This window comes from Aulonocara stuartgranti (genome assembly GCF_965226115.1).
Source record: "Aulonocara stuartgranti genome assembly, chromosome: 2".
In the NCBI taxonomy this organism is placed as follows: domain Eukaryota; kingdom Metazoa; phylum Chordata; class Actinopteri; order Cichliformes; family Cichlidae; genus Aulonocara; species Aulonocara stuartgranti.
In genome coordinates, this window is record NC_138940.1 from 27480152 (window position 1) to 27504735 (window position 24584).

At 42.6% G+C, this 24584-nt stretch overlaps 1 protein-coding gene across 3 annotated transcripts in view; it reads left to right on the forward strand.

Annotated features, from left to right (window-relative positions):
* Positions 1-24584, forward strand: part of nlgn3a (neuroligin 3a) — a 137704-nt gene that overhangs the window by 68612 nt on the left and 44508 nt on the right. For all 3 annotated transcript variants that reach the window (XM_082506825.1, XM_082506826.1, XM_082506827.1), the window contains one exon: positions 19228-19413. In XM_082506825.1, coding sequence (XP_082362951.1) covers positions 19228-19413 — 186 coding nt within the window. The remainder of the gene's footprint in view (positions 1-19227; positions 19414-24584) is intronic.

Genomic DNA, 24584 nt, shown 5'->3' on the forward strand with positions numbered 1-24584 from the left:
CCCCATGCCACTTGTCCTTTACACTCGCTGGCTGCATGCTGGCAAGTTGACCTTTATCATTAACCCTGCAGCGTGCCTGTCATTTGAAGTCTTTATTATTCTTGCTTCCCTTTTGGTATATTGTATATCAAGGAGCATAAAGGAGGGATGCAGAGCTAGTTAGCACATTTGCACTTGGCAGTTAGAACACTTAGTTTCTGCTGAGTACAAAAAGCACAAACAGTAAACAAGTTACGTTTCTGCTCCGTTAAAGCCATCTTCCAAGCATACTCTTGTTAATTTATGTTACTAATACACATAAGCCTGTTTATCACTGCACACACACAAACACAAATGTATTTGCTTCAGCTGAGATTGTACCAATGTACTTTCAATGCTTTGAAAAGAACAGAAAAGTGCAAATCACTTACACATTTTTTATATATTATTGAATCGTCTAACCTCTTTATACTGTTTCTTTTCAGCATCTTTTTCATTTTTCCCCCCCACTTTGAACTTTAGAGCTCAGCCAGACGAGCACATGCTGTGGCTGAGGCACTGTTGATATTCTTTGGAGGCTCATCTTCATCCACAGCAGTTTTAATCAGCTGCAATTCTAATTAAACTCAGTTTGCACTTGTAATGCTTTAAAACATGTTCAAACACTTCTGAACGGCAACTTTTTGATTGGACACATTTCTGGCACCATCCTGTTCGCAGGTGATAAGAGCACAGTCTGCAAAGGGAGTCGGTGGGGATGTATTTTTAAAGTGCAGATTGTCTGTGTGTAATCACACCGAGTCAATCCACATCATACACCTTTCTTGTGATGCTATTCAGGAATGTTTTTACCCAGATCCCACATCCATTACATCTTTATCAACTATTTTCATTATCATCCAGCTCTGCCACTTGCCTTCACTCAACCTCATGCTGCCACGTGCCAAGTCAGCAGTCTCCCACAAAAAGTAATCCACTGCCTTCACTGATGGCCTGTGATATCGCTCTCATCGTTTTCAGCGCTGCCGCGTCGGCTGCAGAATGTGGCAAACAGGCAGTTGACACCTCACTTCTCCTATTCCATTTGAACCGAACACTTTCACAATGAATCCTATCAAATTACCTGATTACATTATACACTCAATTACAGCATTTCGGTGCAGCTATCACCAAGGCATTTCCATTTGTGAGGCAGGTGAAATATCAACCCATGTACTTGAAGTCAAACGGTACAGCTCAGTTCTGCATACTCTTTGCATGTGTACTGGTTTGCAGTCCGGTCAAAGCCTGAACAGACTCTGCATACTGCATTACATAAAAGTTAGCCAGAGGACAAATTGCAAAATGCTTTCGCCTCAGAAAATTTTCCATCATTAAAAACAGAGCAGAGGAATGCCATTTGGATTACAAATGAAAAAATTGCAAATGCCTATTTTTTCCTCCCTCCTTTAGCCTGTCTGAATCAATTGAACAAACTGGCATGATATTTGATGGCCTGTGAGCTCCAATTATTAGAACAATATTATGGCTAGGGTAAGTCAGGGGCACTCCAGTGGAATTCCAATAGTGTTTGGGAGCTGTTTGTATTGGTGCTAGTCCTTCAGGGGCTGAAGAAGGGCATACAGCTCAATAACTCAATTCTGAACAATTAGCTCCTGACATGTCTTCCAGAAAACAGATAGAGAGGACTTTAGTGGATAATATTTTCCAAACTATGGGGATTATTATTTCAAAGTCCCAAATAGCATCACAACAAAGTTGCAGCTATGATTTCAAAACATGCTTGCCTGCTGATAAGATTGGGCTTGATAAGTACGTAATTCTCCATCTCTCGACTGTTTAGGTGGCTTTTATTTTGCCGGCATCAGCAAGGATCTCATCACAAGCCCCACCGGCTTCTCGCTGTGCTGTGAAGAAAAGAAGACTGCCTGTTCTCCTGGGTCACTGATTATCAACAGCACACTTGCAACATTTTAAATGGCACCGCTCCTTATCGCTCTCAATTATAAAGTATTATAGTGTAATCGAAAGGGGCTCGTGGATCTGGAATCAGATCTCATCTAACTGGCCGCATGTGCGCCACTCCCCTCCCCTCCTCTGAGCACACCTCCTCAGCTGTGGACCCAGCAGAGTGACCTTGGACCAGGGCAAATCTTGCTGCATCGCTGCGATCTGATGTTATTAGATTGTTCGGGAGGGAGAAAGGTTGAAAAAGCATACGCAGTCCATTTTGTCTTAGTTTGGTCTATAGTGCACTTTCAAGGGGATTGGAAGAACAAATAGAGCTGTCTGTGGGTGTTTGACTTTAGTGTGCGAGAGTGCAAATGTGTGTTTGATGTTTGCACGTGTGCAAGCACTTGTGTCTGTTCAGGCACATAAAACATGACTTGCCGACAGACATCGAGGTGGCATTTCGAGTTGTCTGCTCAGGGGAGAGCTCCCATGCCTGAGGGGATCATACTCACTCAGGCTCTCCTTTGGGTCTTGATGGGCCATGCGCTGTGGTCTGATTGTGAAGAGGTTATAGCTTTGTAAAAGAAGCCCTAGAGGCCAGCTAGAACAATTAGAAATATGTGTTTCTGGGTCACTGGAACACAGTTACAAGTCTAGTAATACTATTTTATTTCAACAGCAGCAGAGGGAGAGTAAGTGGCTTTACTCGGGCTTTTGTCTGATTTCTGATGCGAAATCTCTGTGCTCAAAACACCACGCACGCTGCCACGTTTCAACGGGTTTGCACTTGCAACAATGCCATAGATTTTCAGGCTTTTACTTTATACTGTATACTCTAATCTTGCTCTCCCAAACTCAGTAGTCCTTAAATCAACAGCAAGCTGTGCTGCAAACACGGCACTGACAATACAAATGCATGAGCAGTAACCTAGCTACAAGTAATCTAAGCCTGAGGCACACATGGCCATCATCTCACATATGCTCAGTATTCAATGCACTGAACCAATGCAGGTAATATATCCTGGAAAATAGGGCTCATTATTTGATAAATATTTGATGAAATCAAAATATAGGCTCTACGAACTTCACTATACAAGAGCACGTATGTAATTTAATTCAGGGCTCCGGTAACACTACTGTGAGCTTAATACTTTCATTGGAGGTAAATTGCCACAGGCTATACCTCTCTCTCTCTCTCAGACAGCAAATCCGGTGCTTAATACAGCAGTAAACAAGTTAACAATGCTTGACAGTCATTAAAATTCATATGGATTTCTGAGAGTCAGAAATCCAATGACACAGATCATATTAGTTTTACTGTAAAAAGTGTCAGACCATGTAAGTTGCATTCAGATTTTGGGTTGCATGTCACGGATGTTCCTGACTCACGCGGGATCTGTGTAATTCTTTGACTTGAAAAGCTGACAGCAACAAACAGGAGCATGTGTACCTGTACATTTTTTCATTATTAAATATGAAAAGGAAGAGGCATTGAGTTGCTCCTGCGATCAGTCCTTCAAGGCGTTATGTATGAATGAGAAAATTGGACGGTATGAATTATCTTAAGGGCTGCATCAAACAGTTTCTCTCCTGGCTCAATAAATTTGATGGGTTGCATCATACCAGTCTAACATGATCATCCACCCCCATCATTTTAGACTTGAATTATGTATCAATTATCCCCGGTATCTAGCAGGCCGGGTTATGAGTTCAGCCCTGTTTAGATTTGGTGTATCCTGGTTCAGGCATAGGAGGCAATATACGCACCTCCTGAGGTTGCTCCCGTTTTCATGCAGGATTATAAAACGCTGACTGCATGCTTTTGCAGCCTGCATTTGCAGCTTCGCATAAATTCCCATTTACATTTACTAACAATACCACTGTTTCCTAAATTATAATGGTAATACTAGCAATTGGTTGAGAATAAATAGTTTTGAGGGAAGGGTGGGGGAGCCCTTAAGGCTTTAAAGGAAAAAGGAAGGCCCTGTGTTTTTAAGATATAAAGCTAACACATTTTTCTGTGCAAACAAGTCAAGGTCCAATGCCATTTGCTGGTGGCACTAGTGCTCTAATGCCCATTTCCCCCCATGTTTTAGAAGGCTAAATTAGCCTCCTCTGGAGCCAATTTACTTGAATTAAGGCACTTAGAAAGGTCATACTTACATTTCATTTGAAGTTAATAGACATTGCAATAAGAGTGCTTTTCTGTATTTGCCTACATCACCAGCAGACATTTTCAGATTTAATAAGACCGGATATTCTGTCATTATTCTTGATCCCTCATCATGCAGGAGTTTTACAGGTGACTAGTGCCAAAACCTCAGGTATCCGATATCTTAATGGCATTTTCCCCAATTAAACCAGCAATCCACAGTATGTTTGGCCACTGAACTACCTTGTTAAGTTAAATAATGATTGAATTGCATGGGTAATTATGAAAACTGCTCACAAGCGGGACTAATGCTTCTGCTGGTTTAATTAGAACAGGAGCCTGCCACTCAAGGATGTTCCCCGTGCCAGTCCCAAGGACAGTGGCTCAGGCTGGGGGAGATAAGGCTCAGTATGCTACAGACTTACCGCTACAGCACATGCTGCTACAGGTAGCAAGGCTGCAGAATTTCCATCCACAGGTAGGGATGTTACCAGCAGTGAGCAACAACACAAAGCGTGTTCCAGTTTTCCAAGGAAAGAGATAGGAGAAGCCGTTAATCACCTGTTTCCCAACGTGGGAGTAGCTCTCCTGTCAGAGACAAGAGGAGAGTGTTGCCATCAGCATATGTCTTCATAGTACAACACAGAGCATTACCAAATATTACAGTGCATTATCAATGGAATAGCCAGTTTGTCGACCAAAGTAAATGTGGGCTTGTAGAAACAGGATGATTAGATCAACAGAATTGGCTTCATTTCTGTGCAGCTGCTAGCTGTCAAAGAGCCAGAGGGCTACAGGGGCATTGACTGAAACAAGATGTCTTGCTAATAAGATTCAGAATCCTTTCTTCCAGGTGTCTGTTTTCCCTTGCATTAATGGCATTGTTTTTGAGCCTATAATCCACCCTTGTAACCTCTTGGCAAACTGCCCCTCGAGAACGCAAAGTTAACAAGTAAATTAAAGTAAAATTTTATTTATATAGCACCTTTCAAGATAAAATCACAAAGTGCTTTACAAAGGCAGAAAACAGACATTAAAAACTAAAACAAAACAAAAGCAACCAAAAGCAAGTTTAAACAGATACGTTTTTAACTGCTTTTTACAAAACAACAAAGTGTATTAACTCAAAGATAGAGAGTGGGAGCTCCACGACATGCAGCAATGCCCACTCAGGCTAAGGCCAGACTGAGGAGAGGTGTCATTGGTCTTGATGACCCAGAAACACCACAATGCAATCTGTATAATGAGTGGTTTCCCTCCTGAGATGGCTTGTCATTCCATTCATACGTCGTAGCTCGATACATCCTCGCCAGCTCCACTAAGCGCTCTCAAGCGTGAGGAGACAGTGGGGGTGACATAAACACAGAAAGGCATAACTAAAGTGTTCACCAGGGAGAAGGGATATATGCAGTGTATATTGAATTAAATGCACAGTGGCATTTATTCCATTTACTTAATAATAATATTACAAATACGTGGTAAAATACAAGATTGTGGCATTTAGTTATATAAAGTGTTTTTTTATGTTAATACAATTTCATCAGCACATTGTCAGAAAGTGGTTAGACTCATTTATGCCCCTGGTGCACAGCAAATGTCTGAGCTGTTGTTTACATATGTCTGTTTTGAGAAGTATGAGCATGTGCCCTAGATAAGCCCATAGGCTTAGGCAGCATGCAGCCACCACTCAAACATATGAACTCATAAACGTCTGCTATCAAATAACAAAAGAAACTCAATTAAGAGAAGCGATCTGGCAGTGATTTCATCAAATTAGGTGACTGACGAGCTTGGTCATCTGGAGTATATAGCATTTTTCATCTAATATCACTTGCAGACGTCTTGGAATACGGAGTAAGTTTAGCTGATAGAGGGGACGAGAAGAGCAGAGCCGCCACGGAGGAGGTCGTGTTCGAGCACAGTGACAATTTCTTCCGACAACGTCCCATCTGATTTTTGCTTCGTCAGCATCCTCTTTAGAGCAGGGATGTCGTATTTAATCAAATTACCTGCAGGAGCTGCTCCTCCTTTTATTAATTTATTGGCAGGGTGGGTAAAGGAGCTCCTTCTGGATGAGTGTGTTTTTGCTCTTTGAAACGTGAACCAGAGGAGGCTGAGCTAACAGGACCTGACAGTGGCAACCGCCCTAGCACTCGGCTGTGAGAGGACCAGTTGGCTCTTTCACTCAAGCCTCATTAGGGATACAGTGAGAATAGTCATCTGAGGCTCAGAGACAGGAGCTGGGTCTGGTGCTGCTGCCCTTCAGAGAAAAAAAAATGGATCAGGCTCAACTGTAGATGTCAAGAGTTTGAGGCTCAGGAGCTGTTATGTTAAACGATGGTGAGGATAGTGGGCTCTTATCCAATCACATCTCCTTGGAACACAAGATGCTGATTTAGCGCCGTCGATGAACGATCTGTGATATATTTGTAGTTTAATCACATAACTGTAAGGTTAAAAACCCTAATCTAATTCTCCATCAAAGCCGATTCTGCCAATGAAGATAAAAAGCAGACGGTTAACAAAACGCAGCGAAGGCACAGACAGCGAAATTAACAAGACTGGAAGCTGCTCTTGTCTCCATCCTTCCCCCTCTTCCACACCGCTTTTGCTCTGCGCTTTGGCCTTCGGGCTCTCAGGTGTACAGTGCATCTGGCCAGCCTATAGGGTGTATGGAACAAAGCCACAGTAACATTTTATCTGACGGTAGCTCCTGTGGGGCCTGAGCCATGCTGCCAAACTGTCAGGCAGATTTCAGCACGATGAGGAGGGGGAAGAAAGCCAAACAAACAGAGCACTGGCACAATCTCCCATCGCCAAGCAGCGCAGACGAGCACAGAGAGACGTCCCTGGGGATCGCAGGAGGCCGAGATGAAAGCGAAAGCGAGATCTAACCTTTTTGTTGTTGATGGAACCTAGTTCTTTAGTGCTGCTAGATTAAAAGCAAGAACTGCGAAGTGAAATGAAAAAGGAATCACTTCAGCTGTTCGAACACGGAGACCCTTAGTGGAGACAGGACTTCCATATCAATTGAAACGAAGAAAATAGAGTAAATATTGTCGTCCTTTGTGGGACATGGATACAAGTGTGTTTTGTACAGTGCGTGCCCTCTGTGGTACATACAACAGGCACGTAACGACCACACTCCCTCCTGTAGTAGAATTATGGTAATCACACACAGTATTTCAAAAGCTTTTCATCTATTTTTCATTTCTCGCTGTTCTCGGGGTGAAAGAACAGGCATATTTCATCAACAAAGCAGTACATGAAGCCAAGCAAGACTAGCACCCTCACAAGGTGGAAAGTTATAAATTCTGCATATGCACAAAACCAGTGGTTTCAGATTCTATGATACAGAACTGCTAATATGGATATATCTCATTTGCTCAGTGCTGGTGAACATTTTGTTATCAAAACCACATTATCACACATTCAGTAGGTGACAGTCTAGTGCTGGATATTCTTCTTCTGCTGGTCTAATAAAAAAAACGGTGCCCTTGGTTACAGTTCAGAAAAAAGCTGCAGCACTGACCCATATTTGTTTATTAAAGGTGCTTTGCTATCTCTCTACAGCATCCATTTTTGGGGAACCTTGAGGGGGGGATTGGCTTTAATACACTAAATGCTCATGTTGACAGTGCCTAATTAAAAATGTGGCACAATGAAGCCACCGCCCTCACTCTTAGATATAGGGTTGGTATTAACCTCCTGCTGCTTCGTGAGCAGATAAAGAGATATTGATGTTAAGCTGGAACTTGAGCTGAAGCCCCAGGAGTCTGTGATCAAATCCCCAACTTAACGCTCCACTGTGCACAGCGTAGCCTACTTCACCTTCACATGGCCCATCATGCCCCAGCTTATACCAAAGTGATCCTTTCTCACCATTCTCCCGGCATGAAAAGGAGGCTCACAGTAGAAAGAGATGGAGATCAGATGAAGAAGAAGAAAGTAAGAAGGAGAATGATGATTGAGAGGTACTTGGCACTTCCAGGAATGTCCGCGGCATTGTGAATTCCTCCAGTGTCAAAGTTCACGCAAGATGGGCAGGAGCTAATTACAAGGCTTGCTGCTTCTGGGGCTAGCAGCATCAGACCTTTGAAAACAGGGCCCAAAACTTCCCTTTAAAGTGACAGACACTTTAAAATCAGCCTTAGTCCATTACTTAGTGGTGTCAAGCTTTTAAGAACAAGCCAATAAGCAGCTAGTGGGAAGGTTATACCTTTATACCTGAACTCAGTTTGTCAGCAGTGCTGCTCACTGCACTGGCTGGTACAGATCTTGTACCTTTTTCTACATCAGAGAGTAAGTGCATGCTATTACCATTGGCCAGAGCCGCTGCTCACATTGCCATCATTTCGGCACTTCATCAAATTGATATTGTGGGAAAACACACGGGCAGTGCCCAGTCTTTAGTTCATAAACACACCCAGACTCTCTGCCAGTTTCCACTGGCTAGTGTGCTGGCCATAGACCTAGTCAGTGCTTTTGGCTGATAATATGAATGGTAATGAGTGACTGGCTGTTGGGATTGAAAGCAAAAGCGCTGTCATAATTGAGTTAGATTAATTAAAGGAGCTCCACTGTATTCTTACAGATCAGTGCATCTTGTTAGAGGGCTGTGGGTTGAGGCGCTCGAGGGGGTGTGTTTTTGGCTAAAGTGTATGTGTTTGTGCATGTGTAACCTGCAGATTGTGGGTTAGGAAGGTTGTTGTGTGAGGAACTAATTGAAATGAGAGGCGATGTGCAAGTCTCCGCCAACATGGCCAGTCCATTTGTCAGGGTGACATCACTGCACTCACACCCCATCCATCTCGGTGCAGCACCACAGAACCATGCTTCTCACCGTGATTAATATCCATACCTCCCTCACTGCGCTGCATAACCCCACCACCGTACTCACACAACACCCCACCACAGCTCCACACATGCACATCCACAAGCAAACAAATACTGACACACACACACACACTGTTGGAAGCCCTTCTCTGCACTCACCTGCACTCACTGCCATGGCGCTCCCATTTACTCTGTAATACACACATGGCTGGAGCCCAGAGACAACCCAGATATGCACACATAACCTTCCCAGTTGTCTCAAACAAAAAAATGTCCTTGTAGTTTTCAGTGGGTTTGAGTTGGTTGGTTTGGATGTATATATGTATATATATTAGTTTGGTTTTTTTGGTTTTTTTGTTTTTTTGTGTGTGTGATAAGACCGTTTTCTCCAGTTTGAGATGATTTGAGCTTTGTGACATGGCACATTACCCTGCTAGAAGCACCCACCAGAAGATGGGTGCACTGTTGTCGTAAAGGGATAGGGATTGCAACGCGGCAATGCACAGGTAGGTTGTGGTATGTAAATGATGGTCACTTAGTAAGAGGCCAAGAAAATATCCACCACTGCCAGAACCATAAAATGCAGGATGGATCCATGTTTTCATGCTCCATGTCATCCCAAAACCTGATCCTACAATCATAATGTGGCACCTGACATTAAAATTCAGCCGTCCAGGCAATGTTTTTCCAGTCTTCTGTTGTCCAGTTTTGGTGAGCCTGTGTTAATTGTAGCCACAGTTCCCAGTTCTTAGCTGGCAGGTATCTGGCTTGTTCTTCGGCTGTTGGCAAACAATCAGAGGCATTTTCTGCATACATTTTTTCAGTTACTGTTGCCTTCCTATCAGCTCAAAGTTTTCTGTACATTCTCATCTGATCTCCAGCATCAACAAAGCATTTGTCCCCAAAGAACTATCACTCAGGCGTCTTTTTTCTTTCTAGACAATTGTAGAGATGGTTGCTTACATCAGCAGCTTCTGAAATATTCACAACAGCCTGTCTTTCACCAATCAAATTCAAAGTCACTTAAATCATCTTTCTTCCCAATTTTGATGCTCAGTTTCAGCAGACCATCTCTAAATGCATAAATATATTGATTAGATATTTGCGTTAATGAGTAGTTAAACTAGTAACTAGTGACACTGAATTTACCTCTTGCTTTGTACATTTAAGTTGACTGATTGTCTTTAATCAACTCAGTTATTAAGCCACCTATTTATGTGCTTTGTAGTTTTCTTGGATTTCCCACATATGAGCTGTGTGTCTGTTTTTGGATGTCGCCCTTTTGCCTGCTCCTACTGGATTGTTTGTCATGCTGCTTGCCTTCCTGATCGTGTGGTGGTTAGAAGCATCACCTCACAGCAAGAAGATCCTGCATTCAATACCAGTCTGGGGCTTTTCTGTGTGGAGTGTGCATGTTCTCCCCGACTTCTTTCTCGGTACTCCGGCATCCTTCCACAGAAGAAACCTGCATGGGGTTAGATTAATTGGTGATTCCAAATTGGCCATGGCTGTGAGCGTGAATGATTGTCTGTCTCTCTGTGTTAGCCCTGCAATAGATTGGCGACCTGTCCAGGTTGTACTCCGTCTCTCACACTATGACAGATGGGGTAGGCTTCACCCCCCCCCCCCCCCCCCCCCCAATGACCCTGAATTGTAAGCTGGATGAATGGATTTTTGGACCTTATTCTGCCTATGTGCGTCCTGCACTTGGGTCATTCTCCTGTGGTGACTGTGAAAGCATTATTTTAAAAAAAAAGCTGTCATATGTAATACAGTAGGAAATGATTTGTCATCTCAGATTGGCTTTATACTATATGCCATGATTCCATTTCACTTTATCACTGCTGTCTTTGACAAGCTTAAAGGATAAAGCCAGTGATATTCTATATTTCTGCTATTGCCAATAATACCTTACTACATCCCTCAATACTTTTTGACCATCTGTGATTCTTTTCCCAAGCCTGATTTTTACTACTAAAGGTAGTTTTATACCAGAATTTATTGATACAATATATAGAAGAGAAGCGCCTTAAGACAACTGTTGTTGTTTTTTGGCTCTATATAAATAAAGTTGAATTTACTTGAACATGGAAAATCTGTTACCATTTATTTTAATAATAGAACATATTTAGAATCATTTAACCACAGTAAAAAGTTATATGGCACACATGATCTCTGATTCTGCACATTTCTAGATCACCAATTATACCTTGTCCAAAGGTTATGAAGGGCGAAAGAAACAGCACAGAAGCTGGATCAGGTGTATCCAAGGTACAAAAGAGAGACTAAAAGTGACCATACATGAAGCTAGAACATCAACGTAAGCAGAGTTAAAGGAAATAAAAGCACATCAATCTCCAATTAGTTGTGTAAAGAAGTCTATGTAGTTTTCTCTGAGGATGAGTACCAGTCTGTCAACCAGCCTTGGAAAGGCAAACTAAGCCAAACACTTGGATGGGCTAAGACCTACCAGCACAGTGGTAACTGTAAAATGGCTTTTTGCTGGAATCAAAAAGTCAGACATGTAGTGACATCATAAAAAAAAAGCACTTTGGAAGATTTTCAAATCATGCTGGGGCAATGTGGGTTGTCAGGTTTTACACGAATTTGTTGAGGCTCTGCCAGCTCGAGTGCATGCTGTCGCTAAAGCACAAGGAAGGCAGGGCAAATATTCAAAGATAGTCTGTAATTAAATTTATGGAGAACATATGTAGATTTATGTAGATTGCATGTTATATGATTTATGTCGATTATATTATATTAATTTAGGGAAATTATGAACCATTTTCATCTGTAAGGGAAAAAATTGTATTCAATTCATAACAAACACAAAAAAACAAATATATTCTAGAGCGACGTAAGAATTTTGGTCTCCAGTCTGCTTTTTCTTTTCTTTTTTTTTTAAATCCAAATTTTGTTCATAAAATAGCTAGACTCGGAAGATTTAAGCAAATACTAGAGTGTATTTGTTGAGGACAATTTTCATTCTTGGTTTTGTTAGGCTATAGAGTATTCATGGTAGCACAATGAATTCCATCAGTCTCTGAATAAACTACAAGTTTATTGTAATGGAGGAACATATCATCCAATCATGTGGTTCTGACCAACAATAGAGGTTCTAGTAAGTAGGGACGAGCTTTATTAGGCTTTGGCTCCACAGGTAGTGCTTGAGAAGGATAATACATTGTTATATAAACTTTTTCTCTTTTCAGGACATTTTTTGAGAACAAGAAAACATATATTATCAGCATTCTTCTGCTTTACAATTCTGATTTGTACAGTCAAACAGGTGTAACATGCAAATTTTCTTACTGCACACAATGAGCACAAACAGCACATTTCTGTAAAATTATTGCTTCTTGTGAGCTTTGAGGCAGTTTCAAATTAGAACACAGCCCCACTGGCAAGAGCGCTGCATTGTGTTGCCAACCATATTGTACCCATCTGAAGACAAACACAAAAAAATCACTCATTCAGCACACACACCACAGTGCTAAACCTCTGGAAAACAGATGTTCGTTCAAATTTGCTGCGATAGATTTACAACTCAAGTTGGCAGGTTTCAATAAATGAACAAATACTTGAAGGCAGGATTTACAGTGTCGCAAATGGAAGCTGTAAAATTGGCCGCTGGGGCTTGTTTCTCAACTTTTTCAGGGGTAGGGTCAACCAAAACTAAGCTCGTTATGGCCAGCTATCAGAGCTACTCCAACCTGAGGAGAAGTGGAGTTAGGCTTTGAAGATGCTCTAAATGATGACCTTTTTCTCCTACCCTGCTCCACTGATGTGCTTTGATAAGCTGGGCTCTGATCTCTTCTGTGGTATCACTGCATCACTGCGTCACTGCACACTGCGCCGTCCTCCCCGAGCTGGCTTGCGCTAAACTTTCTCACCACGCCCTCAAATTACATCACCCAGGCTTGATGTCATTTTTCACACCATGCCTTTGAACTTGTTCAGCCACAGGCCAAAAAAGTGAGGCAGAGCACCCTGACGATGTCTTGTTTTGAACAAAGGATTATGATTATACTAAGAGTGCATTTAAAAAAAAACATTAGACATTAGTAAAAGAAAATGATTGTGCAAATGTGAAATATATCCAGACGACGCGTGCTCCTCCAAGTAGAACCAAAGTGCTGCTTAACCTCACAGTTGTGGCTCTCAAACACTACTCTCTCCCTCTCCCCTTGTGGAAGCATGCAAGCACGCCTCCGCACCAGCTGTGAGATGCAAAGCTCCCCTTTGTGTAAAAGCCTTTTGCTGTCTTTGAGAAGCCTCTGTCCATGCTATTATGTGAAAAGAACGACAATAAGAGACACGGCAAAGAGAAAAGGTGATGGGTTGGGGGAGGCAGAATGGAGAAAGACACTGAGAGGAGGGGTGGACAGGAAACTGAGCCAGCGAAAGGGAAGGATGGCGAAGGGGAGATCGGGAGAGAAGCAACGAAACTGACAGCCCCAATAGTCGATGTATGATTGATGGAGTGGTGCTCGGATGCCAGGGGTCATACATATGCAAACTGCTCATTTGTAGTTGCTGCCAGAGCTGCTGTTCACTAGAGCCCTTGAACAGTGTCGTCTGACCACTGGGACACATCGCACAATCAGATTAAGCAGCCCCCGAAATCACATGCAGGACGACCAGCAGCTGCCACGTGCACCACCGACTTTGACTTACAGTATCTGTTTTTCATCCCCCGCCTGCCATAACAGGCCCTCGTCTGTCTGTAAGAGATCTGGGTTTTAGGGGCTCAGATATGTGTCAGATGAGCTCTGGTGTCTGTGCGGCATGGATTTTCCCTCTTGACATTTTGTTGTAGGTTTTTGTTTTGTTTTGTTTTTTTCTTATTGCTTTGTTGCACACAGACCACATTTTCCATGTGAGTGGCTCAGTCTGTATGTAGTAGCACAGTATGCATAATAATCTACCTCTAGCAGCGTCCAGCCGACACCCGGCATCTACTGCGTCCGGGAATCTTTGTGCAGCTGAGACTAATGCTAAGCCAAAGCAATTAGGTTTCTTATAATCATCTGCGTGTTGACGTTTTGGGAAAAGACCTGCAGTATACTGACTGTGTTATGATTTGGTTTGAGCTTGCAAAGTGTCAAGGGCTAGGGCCTCGAACATCAGACGGCTTTGTTGCCATGTGAAGCGTTGTGATTTTTAAAATTAATTATTAATTTGCGATGAGGCCAGGACAGAATCGGGGTGGCATGCAGGGGATGGGGGCTTATGCATAAATTCTTTTAACCATTTTCTGGTTTAATTCTGTGCTCATGTTATATTCATTAATATGGAATAAGTAATTTATTGGAGTGACAATCAGAAAATATGTGATTTTCCCACAAGTTTTTATTTCTGTCCACTGCAGAAGCTGTGATGTGGCGTGGATCACAGAGTCTTCTGTGTTCAGCCATAAAGAGGCTTTCTTGTGCTTTTCCGCATTTCACTCTTTCGCTCGCCCTGTTTCTATAGCTCTCTCGCTCTCCTTTTCTCAGATCAGACTGTGCTCCAGCCACGCTATTGGGCACCGAGCTGTAAACAGGAGCGGCACACTGATCCGAGTCACCTTCATTCAGGCCCATGCCCCAGTCGCCTCACACACCATTTCTTTTTTTTCCTCCCTCTTTTTGAAACTCGTCAGTGTTTTGAATCCACACTCCCAAAAAACTGGTAAAAATGTCATGGGTACAGCTCCCTGTGCGGAGGATGGACTGCTGGGTATGCCCCTTGCTCATCGTGAGCCTGACACATAGGCCCTTTATGTGGCTGTGAGGAGGGTGGCCCCTTCCATCCTCTGCTTCTCATCCACACCCCAGAGGCTCTCATTCAACCCAGGCCTGGCTGGGGGGAAGTTGAAGCTCTTTTGTATTGGGGGGGAGGGGGATTCTTAGTGGGGGCTGTCAAGGCTGTGACTGTGTGCGCCTTTATTTCCCCAGAAAAGAGATGGGGTGGAGGGGGTAGAGATAGAGGGAGAGGGCAAGAGGGAGGCCGGAGAGGGAGGAGTGGTTCCAAAGGAGAGTTTGGACACAGAAGGCCTTGTTAACCGGCTCCCCCAAAGAGAGAGAGGATGAGACATAGAAAAGAAAGACGGAAAAGGCAAAGTAACACCAAGCATGAATTTTTTTTTTTTTTAAAGCCAAAAAACCGTTTCCCTCTGTTACGTCACTGTGTTATTCCCATTTTACTCTACCCTTCCCTATCTGTTCCCTCCATCTGTCCCCATGTAAGCTCAATCTTCAGCTCAACAAGCTTTTGCCCTCCCCCTCACCTCTTCTCAACCTCGTCCATTAGTTTACGCACATTCTATTATCTGGGAGAGCGGGCTAAAAGAGATGTCTGGGGTCAGAGCGATCATTATCATCACCCCTTGCTGCTACACTTGTGAGTTATAGCCCACCATACTGGAAACAGACATTTAAATCATAATCAATAAAGCAATATCAATGCTGAGAAGCATGGCAAAAGGAAATCAGGCTCCAGGCTCTGGAGGAAACACATACTCTGAGACTGAGACGGTGGCACGCACATATTGATGAAACATGATCAAGCCAAATGAAAAAAAACACACACACAATATGTGACGTCACGCTTTGCACTTTTTTTCTAATGCTCAACTAATGCACATTGTGGCTGGTGTGCAAAAATGTGTGAAAGTGGAGCGAGCGCGTCATCATGAGGGGACGATGACGTGCCGTAGCCGCTATCCGACTCTCTGGTCACGTTAAGGTAACTAGGGAAGCAATGGTACTTGCAGGGGTAGCCGTACAAGACGCACACAGTGTTTCGTCCAGCAGGGACAATGCGAGGAGACAGGTGTGACCTGACCCAGCTGTGACGGGACCACGTTCTCCGTTGCCGTTGCAGCTGAGATCACGACTGAGTCTCTGTCTCTTTGCTGCCACGAGGAGAAAATGCCAGTTGCCCGCGTACAGAAAAAGTGAACCACATCACTGTCAGGGAAGAATAGGTTTGGGACATGATACAAAAACTCATCATGTAATCAGTCAGTATAAATTACAGTTCTAACACACAGAGAAAGGCTACACAATCACTGTTATTAACTTGCACAGTTTGTGGTGAATAAGATACTCTCGTGCAAATATAATGCATAATCCAGCTGAACTGCGCAGACTTGTTGGATTCCATATTTAGAAATCTTTGTTTCACCCACAAAGACCATTTGAAGTTACTATTATTATTATTATTAGATGTGGTTCTTTTATAACTTCTTTTCTCACCAGATGTTATTGAAAACATTATGGATTTGCTTTATATGATTTAAGAATAGCAACTTAAATAACGCTTATTTTGATGATTTCTTTTCTCCGCTCAAGCCAACACGTCCCGCTGAGGCTCTCGAGCTTGACGTAGGAGATGAGTATTGTTCTTGAGGTGGCTTTTTTAATGTTTTAAGAGAAAAACAAAGCATTAAGTAAATCACACATTATCATAGGGATTGGGTTTTGAGCATTGCCTCACTTACTGAGTGAAGTGAAAATACCCCACAGCAAATCTATAGTTTGTTACAGAGCTCGCAGCAGGCAAGAATAAAAATGTAGCAGGGAAAATTAAATGAGTACAAATGATGTGTTTAATAATTAATAATTTATTTGTTTACACAGATCAACTAGAACTATTTAGTATTTAATGATGATTTCACGTTTGCTAAATTAACTGGACTGGGACACTGTAATTGCGTATACAGTTTGGTTGAAAGTTAATCGTTGACATCATTTAAAAGATCATTTGCATATTGATTTGAATTTGGGTAACTAACAAAGATGGATATTGTTTGATACTGTATTACAGTTTAGAATTAAATGCTCTTTGCAAAGCACCTAATGTTTAAATGTTGTTGTTTTTTGTTAAAAATCAAATGGAAGTCAGGTTGAGTAGTGCAGTCAAGCACATTGCCAGCTTGATCAAACACTTCAGGAGCATTGAGCTTCAGTCCAGAATCCCAAGGTCCTGTGTAGGTGTGAGCTGTGAAAAGAGAGTGCAATGCACATCATGGTTTATGTGCAGCCAAAGCCCACGCAGTGCTGATCAGACAGGGATCATCTGCTATATCTGGAATCTATAACCCTGTCGCTGGTGCTTAAGGGGAAATTTGGAGAGCTCAAACCAGAACCAAAGTGAAGCTATACAGTGTGTTATGTGTCATTGAAGTAAGCTTACTTTTTAGTAATTTTTTTGTAATCATAGAGGAGACTGAGGTGTTTTATAGGTCATCAACTCCAAATATGTACAAAATGGCACATCCATAGTAAAAAGTCTGCAATGTAAAAATAGCAATAGGCATGCATAAAAACAATTACTTTGCTATCTTAATTGCTTTCCAAAGAAAATACTTTCTGTCACCTTTCCAATTAAAACATAACCAGGAGCTATATTAGATGTATTTTTAAATGGTGCCTGCAGCATATCTTGCTGTCTAAGATATTGGATTCCACCTCTACATTTTAATGACCAGTTTTATTTATGCAGAGGAATCAACACGGCTAAACAAGAAGCCACAAAAGACCATAGCATGAAACTGTGTTTTGTTTTTCTTTTTTAAACTGTGCCAGCTGAGGATTCAGCTCTAATGATTTACATCTTGTTATTTAGCAATGCCGCATATTACAATGCCACATGGATAGTGTTTACAGTATCTTTTCAATTAGCCTAACAGTTGTACAGAGTCCGTTTTCACATGCCAGTCTCCTGACATTTCTTAACCCAACTGACATACACTTGGTGAAGTGTGAACCATTTTGCAAATGAGGGTTATTCTGGGAGAGTCACGTCTCTCCTCCCTCTCTCTCCCTCTCGCTCTCCTCCATGCACCCTCGAGAAGGTTGTAAAAGCTGTTGTCCTTTAGTGATGACGGAAAGCGAGGAGGAGCCGCGAGAGAAAAAGAAAAGGAAAAGCTCTTCAATTGGAGCCCCGATTTCTCCTCTCTCCGTCTGCGTCTGTCTCTTTCACTCTCACTCTGCATGTGGCCTGCTGCTCTGTCATCCTCAGGGATGCATCTGAAGGAGACCATCTGTTGATCCATTTGTCTCCTGCTTTGCTTCCTGTGCCACTGCCTCTCTCCAATCGATGATCAGGCCTGGCCTTTCCCCTGCCCACCCTCTTTGTGTCTGCCAACAGGCCCTCAGGGCGAGGCGGGTTTGCTGTTCGGGTTGAGATAGGAGATTGTGCCCGGATTCAGACAAAGAGAAATGATAAGCAGTGGAGAACATGCTGGGTTTTTGTACACAGACTGCTCACAATGAACAAGCTAATGACCACAGAGAAAGCTACTTTCTAATCAGTGCTCATCTAAAGTGAGCATTGTTATGCTGACCTGAGTCAAAAAAATGTAATTCTTTTTTATGCGTTGCTAATATCAAAACCGTAATCTTCTTTCGCTTTGACAGTTTATCCTTACACGGATAGACGACAGACCACGAAATAGATGTTAGGAACAATGCCGAGATGCCGAAGGACCACCGGAGGCTTCCAAACATTCACCACCAACACATTCATTGCTTGTGAAGTGTTTGGCAGCGTTGCTGCTAAAGAGAGTGGGGTGCTGGTTTCCACACATCACCCATCTGTCACCTCACATGCATGCTCATGGGTTTGACGGACACCGACTCCACCGTGGGGACTTTGGGGATTGCTTGCCTTTGATCTTCTCCCGTGACTCTCCATTAACCATCAGTCGTCAGAGCTCAGGCCCTGGAGAGCAACTGGGAAAGGGTGGCGTGTGAACACGAGCGCTGATGTAGCCAAGAGAAATTCATTGTCCAAATCTAGCAGATTACTGACATGGAGGAAAATGTACATAAATAGTGCTGGATGTAAATGTTTTGACTGTAAGTTCGTTGGACTATGGAGCAGGAGAGAGAATGGTAATGACAGGATAAAACTCAGAACACGTGTGCAGTGTGTGCGTTCCATACTGCTTATTTTTGCAGCATTTGAAGCTTTTTTTTTCCCTCTTTCTCTGTCCGCAGAGTTTTCATAGATTTGCAAGGTTTTCATCACGGCTGCTCAATATTGTTGATGATGGGTGTTTACCCAGGGAGACATGGCATTGATTTCCAATAAAGTGCAGATGGCATGCGGTCACACACACTCCTATTTTACCAAGAGCCATCCAATAAGTCATGATTTCACAACCGCAGTAACCTGGTGTTGTGGTTCTTCTGACAAAACCGGGGTGGGGTGTCCGTCATTGTGGAAAACCTTTAGTGGCTAACAACTTTATGCCTGGGATTCATTTGACTTGCTTTCACTGCATGGCTTTTTAATTTCTTCTTTTTGTGTTGCAGGCTTCCTCAGCACAGGTGACCAGGCAGCTAAAGGGAACTATGGGCTCTTGGACCAAATCCAGGCTTTGAGATGGATCAGTGAGAACATCGGCTTCTTCGGAGGAGATTCCAATCGCATCACAGTGTTTGGTTCTGGGATCGGAGCTTCTTGTGTCAGCCTGCTCACGCTCTCCCATCACTCTGAAGGTACAGTGGGGCAGAGGCGCCGGTGTGGTGGGGCTGTGTGTGATATAGCTGTTCAGCTTGTGCCTGCTGGTGTGCAGGCTTCTTGATATTATCTAGGCATGCAGGTAGTGAGTTACAGCGAGTAATCTAATCGAGTTCACTGTGCAGCATAAGAAATGTTTTAAGATGAAACAAGTTTGCATTCAAATGAATGTGATTTTCAGTCCAGAAATGGAAACTTCACGGTGGATTTCAAGCCACATGTGGGCTTTGACATATTCTGCCGGTTTGTTAGTATTCTTCCCTGTACCAAAAAATGGGTGTAGTGTGACACTGGAAGCAAGACACTGTATGTTAAGGAGAGCTTTTCAAGGTAGCCACGTCGTGCTAAATGGTGCACACTTGCAAGTTTTCTTTTTTAAAAAAACAAAATCACAATGTTTAGCTGCTACTTTAATGTCACCTCATGATGATTTACTGCTCATGTTGGACTTGTCTTTAATGCAACATGCAAGCTTGACTTGGACATGAAATAAACATCCCTCATACTAATCCTCCTCTAATGCATCACTAAATTCAAATAGAGCATTACAGGTAAGTAATTGCTGGAGGCCCAAATGCATAATACTGAAAGTGAAATTATTACATGTTTTTGTGCAAACATTTAAAAGTCATTACTGTAAGGGACCGCATCCTCAATTAGATTTGACATCATGGATGGATGCATGGATCTGAGGTTGCAGTTTGGGGAAGGCCTTCATAAGGACTGGCTGCAGCTCCCAAGCTGGGCTGGGGGAGGTAGGGTGAGGTACAAAAATGAGAACGAATTGCCGGTGGTGTAGGAAGGGTCATTTAAGGCATTATGGGTAGTTGTGGCTCAGCAAGTAGAGCAGATCGTCTACTAATTGGAAGGTCATTGCACAGTTTTGTGGCTACTCCAGTATGCATGTTGAAGTATCCTTGGGAATGATACTGAACTTTGAGTTTCCCCAGATCCATCCATTGCAATGTGAGTATTAGACAAACTATATATATAAGTACCAGTTCATTTACCATATAGTCAAAGCACTCGAAGGGGAGTGTATGAGGTGCTGTTCAGCTCCTAAAATTCAGATAAATTAACTCTTAATTGACCACAGTTGTGTGAATGCGACAGGCTGCAGTCCGCAAAGCGATGTTATATTTTTTTATATGTTATTTTCCAACTGAGAGATTTTTACATTTAGCCAGGCTCATGTAGCCTCATTGCAAACATGTTAACAAGCCACAAACATGTTGCTTTGGACACAGATGGCTGGAGGTGTAACACTGGGCTGTTACTGTACATTACATGGAAATAAACCACATCAAAGAAACCACTCTTGCAGTAGATAGAGGCCTGGTCCCAGACAGTGTTGTGGCCACAAAGCTATTAAGCGATACACCCCCATCACTACACACACCAGCTCAAACACACACACAGAAGCACACACTATTCAAGAACAGAGTGAAATCTCTCTTCTTGGATTTTTGATTAGTGGACCAACCAGGGTGAGTTTGAAAGAGGTCATTTGATCGTCTCTTCCTTGGAACCCCATTACAGTGCCAAGGATTTGTGATATGTTTTGCATTCTCCAATTTGCATTAAAGTGTTACTAATTGCCTTGATTTCCTCCGATGACTGATGACTGCTTTTGAATTGAATTTTTACCATAAATGCCTTTTTTTATTCATACTTCATAATGCTACGCTCCATGTAGCATGTTATTATACTGCCAGAGAAACCATCTCCTCCCAGTAAATTGGATATTACCGGCTCTGTTTTTTCCCCTGAATGGAAATGTATGCCCCACTGATGGGATAAGAAAAAAGAAAAAGCCAGTAAAACTTGAGCGATCCTAGCAAATTGAAACAGGAAGCCTTCTATCACGCCAGGACTCTTGCTGTGAATGTTACCAATGGCAATCAGATTTCACACAGACTCTCTGGGAGCACAGATTGTTGTAATTATATAAAGTTTAGGACTGGAGTGGGCTGCTGGATGTGACAGGAAATACAAGTGAAGAAATGTCTTTTTGCACCTGCTTTCACAGCCTCCACTGTACACCACCCCGCCCCTCCTTCGGTCTTAAGCGTCGAAGCGAAAACTGGTAAGATGCTGTTGTTGCCAAGGCAACGTCACAAACAAGAAAGGAATCAAAGTGTCCGGGTCTACAAAGTGTTGAAAATTAAGGATAAAAATATATAATCAACTGAATTACAAACTGTGACACAAGAACACCTGGTTTCAGGTGGCCTCTGGTAATGGACTTGTGTAATGATTTTCTATCCGTGTCAGCAGACTGTTGCATCTCTGATAGAGCCTCTTATATTGAGCTTCCTACTTTGCAGTCTGAATGAAAATTAAGTCAGAAACACCACTCACGGTGCATCACAGCCCCTGAATTTATACTCCAACTTGCTTGCATGTAAACCCTTTTCCACTAGAGAAGTAGTATTTTCATAGTAGTGGTACATGTGGTATTATGGAATAAGATTTGCATCCCTACATACACAAACATTTCCCTTCCTGTTCTGCTCAGATGCACGATAATGAAGCCCAGGTGAAAAAATAAAAAAAGAGGAAATCAATGATGGCACACTGTACTGAAGCTCCCTGGTGTGTTGGTGTATTTAATGACAGTATTCCCACTCTTACGGTACAAAGTCTGTCATCACCGCCTGCAGTGCATAGACTTTCCATCTAACCGAGACTCTTTTCATGCCTGTTGGTGGCAGAGTGACAACTTATTTTAGATGCTCCATGCTCCTCCTGAAGCTTATTTAATAAGCTGAATTCTCCTATATCATCCTGGCCCTCTGGCCTCTCTCTTTGATTGCCTGCTCCGCTGGCCTGGCCTTGGTGGCGTTTTCGTGTGGGCGTGCCGAGGGCTCCAGTCACAGGGTACATCCATCACGGAGTTTTCCCCTCCTGGCCCGTGTGGAGGCTGGTCTGGATGCCTTCTCGCGAGGGCTAGCTTTTTTAGACCATGGTGCCTGCCCTGCCTCGTCCTACATCCAATCTCATCCTTACTTATGCACAGGACATGCTCTTTTTCACCATGTGCCAGTGCGTCTCTCTCCCTTGTCTCCCTCTCTAGGTTTCTGCTCCCTAGTCTGCAGCATGTGTGGTGTGTTGCTATTAATAAGATGGCTGCCTTGTCTGGTATGTGGCAAGCAATCTTGCTGCACATCTGAGACTTTGGAAGCAGAATGGTCATTAAAAGCGCAGTCTCTCTCGGCAGGAGAGTGTTTTTGACCAGCTTATTAAATGTAGCTCAACAGTTGTGTTCCCACTGAGGAAAATCTCTGTCCCCATCTTCTTTTTTTCTCCATCTTCAAAAAGAAAATGGCTAAAGAAGTTCAAAAGAAAGGACATTAGCAAGTCCCATGTATTATCTATCTGGCATCGCACAGGCGCTAATTAAACATGCAGATTTGGCTTTTTCCCCTATCTCCTAATAATCGTTATGATTTCAAAATTGAGATGGCTTTTCTGTGCATGAGCAGAATACCAAGTGCCCAGTGACTCAGACATGTGCATTTGTACATATATCTCTAGAGATTCAAAGAAGTGTTGCTCAATTCAAAACCCAAAGGAAATATACTATGCCATTCACACTCAGTGTCAGTGTGCATCTCATCCCCGCACATATGTCAGCACAGGCGTGTCCATTCACAGCTCACACATGAGGGAAGGGCTAGGTGTAGAGGCGCTGAAGGTCGTTTGGTTTCTTTTTTCTTTTTTTTCCTTCCTCCCTCTCTTCCAGTAAGCAATCAGGATAAAAGCTCCACTTCTAAGGAAGTGCTCCCGTTTTAATGGAATGTTCTGGACATTAAAGACAGCTAGTGAGGAGGATCCTTCATGCCAATGTCAGCTTTCATTTTTATTAAGACTTCTGGGTTATTGAGAACCATAAATACACATGTTAAATGCCTGGGTTTTATTACAGAAGTGCAAGGAGTACAAATGCATTTTAATGCAAGATGCCTCCTCGCAAATACTTAAACCCCATGAACCATGAGGGCAAGGGAGCAGGTACTTTGTTTTCAGGAGAGGGCATAGGTTTGAATCTATTTAGTGGGAAGAACAGGAGAGGATTTGATTAAGTGATAGAATGTGTGATTGGATCTGGAGAAACTGAAGATCAGAGCGACAGATTGTTTTTGCTGTTTTTAAAAAAAAATCTTAAATATGAACTTTATTACAGGCCACTGATGTTGTTTTAAATTTGCGAGTGTCTAGTGTTTCTAGTGTCATTCTTTCAAAATGTGTTTTGGAAGACACTTACAGAGCATGTTTAGCCAGGTAGGTAAGATACAGCCACAAAGCTTCAAGAGTATAACTGAGATTCAAGCAAAGGTTGATTTTGAACATGGATTTAGCCTTTCTCGTTTCATGGGATTTGATAGATCCACAAGGTATTTTATGGCATTTACTACCATCGGGGACTGTGGCCCTGAAATCATCGCACAAACAAAACCTTTATCAATTATTTATTAATGCTGTTAAGGGGGATTCTTTAACCCAAATCCTAACAAACTAAATATGAAAGGAAAGATTAAAAGAGAGTCCAAAGGATTAAAATCAACAAGTGAAAACCAAGTAAAACAAATAGCAGGCTTGTTAGAGCCATGAGTCATACAGTGATGGATATTACAACATAAGTATGCACTTACACAGAAGGCTAACTAAAGCATTCAGTCTTTGTTTATAGTAAGATGTTGTACAAAAATAGCTGATTGTAGTGTTAACCTGCTGGCGTTAGCTTGCCAATGATTGTAATTTAAAGAAATATTAGGCTTAGCGTTCTTACACCACGACAGTGGCCCCTGCTCATTCTAAAATGGGCGAGCATTGCTCAATCTGCAGCTTAAAGAAAATATCAGCACACCAGAACGAAGACAAGATGGAAGGAAGCTCATTAGCATGCACGAAATACCAGACCTAGTGTCGAAGAATGGCAGTTTCTACATGCACGGTACAGAAATAAACACTCAAAAAGTACAAGCAGGAACCTGCAATAGGTCAAAAATACACAGCCTGACATGTACTTGTTCTTTAAAGCAGCCACACTCCAACTTCTGCGCCACTTTACTCCCCTTTGCCTATGAGAGTATTAATTTAGCCTTCCAGTGGGCGGCTCATTGGTGTCACAACATAATAATGCGGA